Source organism: Hydra viridissima, unplaced genomic scaffold (genome assembly GCF_058129835.1).
Source record: "Hydra viridissima isolate aposymbiotic clone 2 unplaced genomic scaffold, HvirCarnegie_v1 scaffold_1, whole genome shotgun sequence".
NCBI lineage: Eukaryota > Metazoa > Cnidaria > Hydrozoa > Anthoathecata > Hydridae > Hydra > Hydra viridissima.
The window spans coordinates 8,633,100-8,643,355 of NW_028324300.1; the positions used below are offsets into that span (position 1 = coordinate 8,633,100).

The window sequence follows — 10,256 nt, forward strand, 5'->3', positions numbered from 1 at the left end:
ATGATTGAGTCAATTGTTTTTGACTTGTTATTCAAAACGACTTATTAAGGGAATTTTTTGATAACATATATTTTGTATGTTATCAAACATTATCAACATTATGTATCTTATCAAAAAATGATACATAAATTTACAATAAACCATCTGCATTAAATGTCAGAATGCATTAGTACTTATGCATTAGTACTTCTTATCATTTCAAACAAAACAGTTTTTTAAAATTCAAAGACAGAGGAGGTTTAATTAAACCAACCAAAAGTGTTAATATTATATGCGAAGAAACTGAAAGATGTTTCCAAATGTTGCTTGCCTCAATAAATGGCAACCTTCCAAATGAAATAGGAATTCAAAATGCGATTTCTAGTGCTGTTTTGAGATCAGTTGATTATTCAAAAATATTTTTAATGAACAAACTTCTTATTAGTTTTGACTCAGCTATAACAGATAACCATTTATTTGCACTGATTAAACTTATTTCAGAAAACTATGCAAAAATATGTCTTTATCACCTGGGTAAAGAACAAACTGCCAAAATAACTGAAAAAAAGCTTAGGAAGCAAATAACAAAACTTATCCCAATCAAAAATATTTTTATGATATGATTATTATATATATATATTAACTCTAGAAGGAACCTCTGAGTTGTGTGTAATCACAGCGCTCAGTTAATAGTTCATGCAGCATTTATAATTTTGTAGTGCCTATCTGATAAATTAATACTTAAAAAATATTTTATCTTAAAAATAAAATCAGCTGCCTACCATTCTGTTGTGTTATTAACCTTCTAGCACACAGCATTGGGTAGTTAAGAACTAAAAGGTACATTTGAGATTTCTGCACAAGCAAAGAATATGTTTTGTTAAATAAAAAAATTATTATATTTGAAATTCATGTAAATATGTAATATTCCGTTATTTTTATGAAAAAAATCTTATGTTAAACAAAAAAACTAGGTTTTTATTAGAAACATATATTTATCAATATTTGAGCTTAAGATGTAAAACTTGATTATCATCAATTTCTTAATTTTCATATAGCCATTCGTTAATTTCGCCGCCATCTTGGGAGGCCAAAACTGGCTTCAAAAAATTTCCCGTATAGGCTATCCAGTTATATTTTGAGATCAGTGATCGAAACTAGGGCTTGGAAAACAGGTTTATACCTTTTTGGGATCAAAAAAATTACCGTTACCGGTTTTTATTTCATGTATCACTGCGAAGCACAAAGAAACCAAACGCAAAGGAGGATCTACCAGTGGAATGAGATCTCATCGCAAGTTAATGCATTATATTGAGGTCGGTACAAAAAGCAGTTTGAAGAAATGAAGAAAGACAATATTCTTTTTAGCATTGCTCTTAATGAATTTCGTAACAGAAGATTTTTTGAAACCAACGTTCATGTAAAAATCGGCATGGAACTTTGGGAACGATGAGAATTTTCGGCTTAATCCTTTCAGATAAAGCTGTGACCATTTATAGAGAAGAGCTAAAAGAATTATGAATTTGTCTGAACTCTGATATTGTGCCAGATTTCACTGATAGTGCATTTCTAAAGAAAATGTTTGGACATTTATTTTGTAAAGGTCTGAGATATGTATGAAAAAATGGTGCGCGATACGAATTTTTTTAATTTTTTTCGTAAGTTATTGTAAACATATTGCTCTTATGAACAGTTGTTATAATGTAAGCTATATTTCTCGATAACGTAAGTAAAATGTTATCTACGCCTGTTTCACAAGTCCCTTTTCAAAAACGATGATATTCTTCAAAAAGCACGTTCTAGCTGAGTTTTTAAAAAAATATATCCCTTATTCTTGACTTAAAAACTTTTTTTCAAGATCTCTTGATTGAAATTTCTAGTGAAATAAGTTTCTCCGATAAAAAATTCAAGACTTGAAAAGTTGATTGCAACCCTAGAATCATTAAAAGTGGGGACAGAAGCTTTATGTAGACGAGATGGAAATTTGATTTCAAGTGATCAAATTTTAAGGTTTCTTTGCATTAAATTGAGCATGCAGAATTCAACTTTAAAAAATAGAGGTTTGTTAGAGGAGCTGCATACAATAAACAGATGTTGGCTTTGCGACATTTGACCGAGCGTTATTATGTTAAAAAACAAGTTTATTGTGTCTGATATCCCATTCTGATTGATTTTGGCCAGAGCTTAAAACGCATCGATTGTTTTTGATAACGTTCTCCATTAATAGGTTCATGAGGTTTCAGAAGCTCATTGTTCTTGCAGTTTTTTGGTCTTCAAAAAACAAAATATCGCATTCTTTTGCATCTTTTGATCGAATTCTATCTTTTTCAATTATTTCATAACGTTTTTCAATTATTTCATAAAGTTTTTCAATTATTTCATAAAGTTTTTCAATTATTTCATAAAGTTTTTCAATTATTTCATAAAGTTTTGGGTGCCCTATGTCAAACAATTCTTTTTCTAATGCCAAAAAATCATTTTCATGGAGCTTTTGTGTTTCCATTTTTTTTGAACGATATGATACCAGTTTCTTGTGATGATATATTAATTTGGAAACATTTTCCCTAAAATAAATTAACAAATTTTTATTTGTCATTTAGCTTAAATTTTTATATCAATAATTATCAATAATTATGTAATAAACTATGAATATTATTTAAATCGATAGCTACCTAATACTTCTACAACTAATGTGTGGTATACCACCCATAAACCACGGTTTTCTAAGAGCAGAAACAGCGCATTTGGGCTGACATGTTTTATCATTACAAGCAGCTCGTGATTTATATCAAGAGGGCAGGATATAATTTCGGTGTGTTTTTTATTTTTATTGAAATTTAGTAATCTGCAGCAGTGATAAAAATATCTTAAAACGTCGCCTCTTGAAGGCAAACTTCTGCAATCAATTTCGTGGGTTTGTCCTAATAAATATATTTCAGTATTTGAACGTGTTGATATTGCCATTTTAAATCTAAAAAGTTACAAACGCAGCGCAGTTTCATTAAATAAATTATTGCGCGCTGTGGTTATAACTCCGCATAGGTCCGGCAGAGCAAATTAAAAAAAAAAAAATTAACTAAAAATGTACTAAATGTAAAATATTAAAAACCCTAGGGAGGTAAGGAAATTTAAAATTTTTCAAAAATTTTTACAGAAAAAGTCTTGTATATCAACGTAGAATGGGAAAATAAAGTGGCAAAGTTATAGTTTTTTCGACCCCTAAAAACGGACCTGCCTAGTGTGGAGTGAGCCTAAACGTATCCTTTTTTTTTTTTTTTTTTTTTAACCAAATGTTTTACCTAAAAAAGCTGTCACCGTTACTTTTATACAGTTTTGCATTCAGCAATGAAATAGAATGAGAGGAGTTTTTAGAAATCAGAGACAAATTTTTTAGATAAAACGAAAAAAACTGATTTTACAAATACTGAGCTTTGTGCAACTGCACAAGTATAATTTTCATCGTTTAAGTATTTCAAAAGCTAACTTCAAATTTCTAATTTCCAATTTCTATTTTCTTTTTTTTATGGAAATCTTGTTGTGTGCACTTTTTATTTGAAATAAGTCAGACTCATTCTGATGATTATAACGGATACTTCGTAATAACATTTTTTTCACAAGGATTTTCTTAAGAAAATTACTTCAGCAAGAAGAAATTTTCAAAATATCATTCTTAATAAAAGAACATAAAGAAGAAATCCTTTATATTTTAATACTGAAGAACTATGGTATGAAACCATCTGGCTTAGTAGGAATTATTTTATGCATTTTTTCGAAACATTGAAACTCGAGCATATTTTGCCAATGCAACGCCCCTTCATCTCGCGCCGAACTTCCAACAATTACGTAACCAATATTTGTCCGATACATTGGTCCATGATGGCGGATTTCGAACAAAACATCGCTTTCGAATAGTTTTTCTTTGCTTAGACCGAATTCTATTGTAGTATTGTACATTGGCTCTCGTTGCCTTTTTTGTATTGATGTACTTTTCTTGCTTTGACGCTGTTTGCCAATATATAAACTAGTTTTCACTGAAGTATCTGAAACAAACATTGAGAACCTAGTTAGACATTGCAAAATGTTGTCATGTTCATACAGCTTAACTAAACTTATTCATCCTACTTGGGTGTCCTGTTACGCCAATCTTCGGTAGTCCAGTAGCCTGTAGGATTTTTATAACAAGTTTATGAGCTATAAGATTGTAGTTGAGAACAACGCTCAGGAAGCCAAGATCGGTAAGAACATCTAAGGAATTCTGAAAAAAATTTGAATAAAAAAAAACAAGTTGGAAAGTGTATATAACTAAGATAATAATAAAAATAAGATAGAGTTTATTTCTTGCTATTATTTATACAAATTTATATTAACTATATCTGCGCTTGCTATTAACTTACTTAAAAACATTTTTTAAATCAAAATAATTATTACTAATAATCTTTTCAGAATTTAAAAAAAAAAATTCTAGACATTAAATTTTTGGGCTTTTTATGTACCTGAAGCAGCTCAAATTCTTCACTGGGTGGAGCAAGTTTAACAGAGCAAGGGATATTTTGAAACACCTTGAATTCTTTTAACGGTACCTGCCCTTGACCAAACACCATAGGCTCGCCATTTGCAAAAGTGCAAAGAGCGTGAAAAATAATATCATAGGATCCAAGTTGCTCAGCAGTGAGAACTGATATCGTAAAAGTCTCGTTAAAGGTCACCTCGCTCGTACCAAAAGCGAGATTGGTGTGGTTTTTATAAAAAACCTTTGGTAAAAGGGTTACATAAACCATATATGATAAATTTTCTATATCACTTAAAGAAACTGTTCCATCTTCATCTTGTATAAGATGTGGCTTATTTTCAGGTCTATGTTTGTCATTACGATTGTATTTTTCTAAAACTCCTATAAAGTTATCCGCATTTAAATTTATGCTTTTTAAAGATTTTATTGTGACGTATAACAGTCTTTTTTCTACGTGATAAAATAAAATAAACTCGATTTCTCCATCATTAATGTTCGAAAGGGTTTGTGCAGAAGGACGTCTCGCCCTCTTCCCATCTGATGAGCGACGAGTTTTTAAGGGATTTGATACTCGTGTTTTTAGTGCAATTTGATTTGCCGGACGATTTTTTAAATCATCGTTTTTATCTTCGTAAATGTTCTTACTATATATGGTAGGGTCGGATTTAAACCTTTGCCTTGATGTTTCAAGCTTACCTTCGTAATATTTGATGTCTCCATTTTCCAATTGCTTTTGTTGCATTAGCTGAGTAGAATACTGAGGCCAGCTTGCATCGCTATTATATGTCGTGCAATCTTCGCTAAAATTCGACGATAGTTCGTCGCTTTCTAATAACACCGACTCTCGTGAATCGCCTTGAAAAAGTCTCTCATAACGATTGTTTTTTCCTTTTGAATCTAGATGGTATATTGAAGTAGGTAGTTTATGATTACCCTCAATGTCAGAATACTTTGTATATTGTTGTTTATGAAGTATCTGAACAGCTTGTACAGCTTGCGCACTTGCTTTAAAAGAAGGTAGTTTGGGGTAGCCTGAAGCTTTCGTTGTGGTCGCATTAATGCATTTATATTTTGCTTCAGTATGAAATATCTTGTCCCACAAATAGAACCGACATATCAGTACAACAACAAGCAATACAAGTATGGCCAAGAGTACCATTAAAGGTACAAGTACTAAAACAAAAGAAAAAAAAAAGAATGTCTCAGTAATATTTATCATACAGCTCTAAATTTTTCATGATTCAACGCAGACAAAATGCATTTATTTTTATAGAAATACAAAGTTTTGACTGAGTGCATTACAATTTGACTGATTATAAATATATTTTTATAGATATATTAAGTTTCTATTTTAAATAATACTCAATCTCACCTTCAAGTCCAATGTCCATCAATTTCACCCAGATTATACCCTCTTTGATGTAGTTTCCAAGTTGACTAAAAAAACGAACATACATAAAATGTATGCAAACTGCCACTTAAAACAAATAGTTTCACTTTCATTTGTTTACAGGATGGTTACATTTGTTTACGGTATTTGGTATCAACAATCTGTTATTAAAATTTTCTTAAACAAAACTTTATTTGTCAAGAAAAATATAATATCAAACCATGTTACAAATTGCTATCAAAGCAGATAATCGTGGAAACTAATAAAATCTATAGCAGCTCACTCTCGGGGATCAAATGTTTGAATTTGGTTGCGAAATGATTCTTTTTATTGAGGCGCAGACATTTTAATCACTTTTATTTTTGTCAATGTTTTTAGAAGCGGAAATAAGAAAAAAAATACATTCTATTATCTATTTACTTAAATAAAATTTCATGAATTTTTTTTATTTCATATATCTCTGATAAAAATGTAAAAATAGACAGCACTGAGAAAAAATTCGAAAAAAGATAAAAGAATTGGCACAAAAAAAAATAGAGAAAATTGTGAATGATAATACAACATGTTACGCTTACCTGAAATGTAACATAAAAAAAGGTAAAACATAGTTATGAAAAGTAATTTACGCTTCGAACAAAAGACAAAATAAATTTTCAAATATCGTAATTCACAATGTAAACATTGGTCGCGAATTCTTTTTTTCCATTTCAAAACGAAAACAACTGACCTACGTCGAACAATACCGTGGTTTAGCAAAAAGCACTTCCCCAAAATTCGATTCCATATCTTTCACATGAAGACGTTAAACGTCCGTTCTTGAGTTTGATAACTTTAGCGTTTGAAATTTTCTCTTATAATTGAAAGGTCATTAAATTAACATCGCATTTTCTTGAAACAACACTTAAAGTTTTAAAATCTTGTTTTCATGCGGCGTTGAAATTTGAGCCTTTCATCTGAATGTTGTTACTAACACACTCAGACATTTAGAATAAAAACAGATTCTTGATTCTGAACTTTGCCTCCCATAACAGGAAAGGAAAAAATAATTTTTAACTTGCGGCTTATTAAAAGGCTTCAAAAAACGATTTCGCGACGTTGAACATGAATAAACTAACCGCGCAAACGATGACGGACGATCGTTCAAACGCTCCACACTTCACCTCTTCACATCGCTCCATTACGTTAAGAAAAGTGGTTTTAATTTGAGAACCTTTCGATTAAACGCAATTTTATGAATTTTAACTTGATGTGATAAAATAGAAGCTAATGAAGTAAAATTAAAATTACCTTCAACAGTTTTATTTTCACTGAGTAACGGTGATGATAAAAAAGATGTCTTTAATATCTTTTTTTGTATACATGTTTTGTTGCAATACTGTCCACATCATTCAAATAAGAGACAGGCGAGGATAAAATGCTCGCTTGTGTGACTGAGAAAACCTGAATTTTTTTTTGTTACGATTTGAGTTTAGTGTTACGATTATGGTAATTTTAAACATATAAATGTTAATCCCAATTATAATGGGGATAACATGCATTATAGAAGCGAATCTGCTATGATAGAGATAAGCTATGAGATTTTTTGTTACCTGCTAAAAAAAACAACTTATCTAAATCAATATATATATATATATATATATATATATATGTATATATGTTGTAAGAATAGTTAAACAAGAGAAAATTCCTTCGTTCTATATATATATTTTTCCTGCATTGTTTAAACATTTGTAATCATGTTATTATAATAATTCATTAATCCTCGCACCTCATTAAGAAATCAGATTAAATGATAATCTGATGTCTTTAAATTTTGTTTAAACGTCTAGAAAGAATTAAAGAAAAGAAAAAAATATAAGAAAAAGCCTCAATGACTTACATAATTCTCACTCAAAATGTCAATTTGCATAACCTCGATGATCTGTGATTTTTTGAAAGGACGTTGAATTACACGTTAAGTGGAGATTGTGGCTAAAAAAAGCTGTGGAACTCCGATAGTTAAAAAATAAAACGTGGTTTTTATCTTCAGAAGCTAGCTCCTTGTGCTTTCTCAAATTAAAAAAATGCGTGGCTTTTTTTATTAGGCAATTTAAAGTTATTGCGATTTATAACTACTCAACGTTATTACATCTGTTGCAAAATACATCATTTGTGTAAAATGTCACCAATTAAGAAAAAATGTACGAATAAATTCAAGTTCACAATTTCAAGAATTTTCAAAAAAGATTTAAGTATCTCATAGTTTATCAAGGATTTTTTTATGGCACTCTTGATTTCCTATTAAAGATTAGACAGATTGCATTTGTTTAATAGTCAAAAAATATGGTATCCTTCTTTTTTATTATTTGTTTTCTTTAAAAGAGTTCACGCGCACATCAGTTTCCACTGAGCTTAACAATTCTAAATTAAATAGCATTTCTGCTCTCCGCTGAGCTTTTTAATGATTTCAAATTACAGTGGCATAAGAATGAAGTTGAAATACGGTGCCAAGAAAAATGTGAAAGACGAATATTACTTTAATGATAAACAAACAACAATTGCTAATATTACTTTTATTTGTCATTGTTACTTTATTATTTTTAAAAAATATTTGATTGTATTTTAGATTTTTTGTGACAGCATCTCAAAAAAAGACGTACTTTCTTATTCCCCCTGTACTTTTCCATTCGAGAATTTTAAACAAAGAAACCCAAACATTTGTCAATTCTTGACGCGATGAAAGCCACGTATGACGAATAAAAAAAATAAAACCCTTTGTACAAAAAGAAGACATTCGAGACATTCATTCGCTGGGGATTTAATAAAAACCGACCTTACTCTACCGTGAAAAAAAAAATCCGTTTTCTTTCCATCAAATCCAATTGTATAATTGGTTTTAAAATTCTTTTTTTTTTTTCAATAAACTCTTACTTAATATGAACGTTTTTAACAGCGCATTAAGTACTCATTTTTCGCACATTCTAAGATTTGTGCACGTGATGGCTACTCTTCATTAATTTGAGTTGAAAAATGCACGTCCACCTCAATCACGGGATTACTTGTCCAGAAGCTTTTGACAAAGCAATTGTTGGCATTAAAACGTTTGAACAGCTTATGGATGATAATGGTTGAAAAAGGTCGATGAAGTTTTTTATGACAGATATTAGTGTGGAAAAATTATATTCACTTTATTTACAGTAACTCAAAGTGTTTAATGTTTTTTAAAAAGTTTTTAGTAGCGATAACTTTTGTAAAATTGTTTGGCCGTGGCTTTTTTTTTCATCAAAATGTTTTGTTTTTTTTTAAGAGAAAGAGAAATGTTGTTATAATCATTATTAAGCCATTTCTCGCTTGTACGGTAAAGCAATCACAATGCGTTTATGTGGTAAAGCATGAAAAGGCGTGCCATTATAAAATTATTATGATAATTTGCTAAAACGTCACTTCAAGTGAATGCTTGGAATTTTATTCGTCGACTTTCCCTGCTTGACCAGTTACTTTAGAGCGGGCGGATGAAATTAAGCTGCAGATAATACTCTGCAATTTTCTCTTTCTTTCTTTCTTTCTTTCTTTCTTTCTTTCTTTCTTTCTTTCTTTCTTTCTTTCTTTCTTTTTGAGATACTTTTAAAACAGAACCCAATTTTTATTTTTCCGGTTTTGTTCTCTCAGAACGAATTCGATATTTCCTCTGGACAAAATAGATATTCACACCGATTTTCTCTTTAAGAGTTAAAGTTTTCTTTTCACTAAATATTATATTCACAACAATAAGAAATCTCATGACATCAACAAAAAACAAAAGAAAACAAAAAAAAAACAAGAATATTTTATTATGGTTAGTCTCCAAGGTTGTTAAATCTTACGTCATGAAGGTATTTTTATACACCAACTGATAATTTTTAACAAAGACCACTGAAGATGGTCTTTGTTGAATATTATCAGTTAGTGTATAAAAGTGCGCTTACAAATAATCTGCAACAAACTATCACTTCGATATTATCAGTTAGTGTATATAAGTGCGCTTACAAATAATCTGCAACAAGTTATCACTTCGATATTTAAGCATTATTTAGGATTCATTCAGATTTTCAAGGAAAAAGGAAGGAGAATCCACTTCTCTATTAAAATTCTTTATTAAAAAAATTTTAATCTCCTCAAAAAACTTGTACAAAGCTACAAAAACAAAACTTATGCAATTGCATAAGTTTTGGTTATTAAATCTAGTGTCTAAAAGGTATTTCTGCATTAAAAAAAAATCCATGGATATGCAAGTATATCCATGTATAATCTATATATATATATATATATATATATATATATATATATATATATATATATATATATATATATATATATATATATATATATATATATACATTTATATATATATATATAAAT

The 10,256-nt window shown here is 29.7% G+C and overlaps 1 protein-coding gene and 1 pseudogene across 7 annotated transcripts; both read right to left on the reverse strand.

Annotated features, from left to right (window-relative positions):
* Nucleotides 1-2,218: 2,218 nt before the first annotated feature.
* Nucleotides 2,219-3,082, reverse strand: LOC149893223 (uncharacterized; annotated as a pseudogene).
* Nucleotides 3,083-3,553: 471 nt separating this feature from the next.
* On the reverse strand, nt 3,554-8,183 carry LOC145187607 (synaptotagmin-6-like). Of its 7 annotated transcripts, none has more exons than XM_090066914.1 (5): nt 7,759-8,183; nt 5,862-5,926; nt 4,473-5,662; nt 4,102-4,234; nt 3,554-4,019 (listed from the first exon to the last, which is right to left on the reverse strand). In XM_090066914.1, the coding sequence occupies exons 2-5, from the start codon at nt 5,878-5,880 to the stop codon at nt 3,700-3,702; spliced, it is 1,662 nt and encodes a 553-aa protein (XP_089923040.1). In that variant the 5' UTR covers nt 5,881-5,926; nt 7,759-8,183; the 3' UTR covers nt 3,554-3,699. The 7 variants fall into 7 exon arrangements, with proteins under 7 accessions (XP_089923040.1, XP_089923032.1, XP_089923028.1 ...); XM_090066906.1 differs by lacking the exon at nt 7,759-8,183 and adding an exon at nt 7,167-7,438; XM_090066902.1 differs by lacking the exon at nt 7,759-8,183 and adding an exon at nt 6,607-6,790.
* Nucleotides 8,184-10,256: the final 2,073 nt, after the last annotated feature.

What these genes read in the sequence shown, in the direction of transcription:
- LOC145187607 (XM_090066892.1), bottom strand. Translation starts at nt 6,663, where the DNA reads ATGGAATCGAATTTTGGGGAAGTGCTTTTTGCTAAACCACGGTATTGT. An exon ending in AAACCACGGTATTGTTCGAC is followed by an intron (nt 5,927 to 6,610) that starts GTAGGTCAGTTG and finishes TCGTTTTTTTAG; the next exon opens with TCAACTTGGAAACTACATCA. An exon ending in AAGAATTTGAGCTGCTTCAG is followed by an intron (nt 4,235 to 4,472) that starts GTACATAAAAAG and finishes AATTTTTTTCAG; the next exon opens with AATTCCTTAGATGTTCTTAC.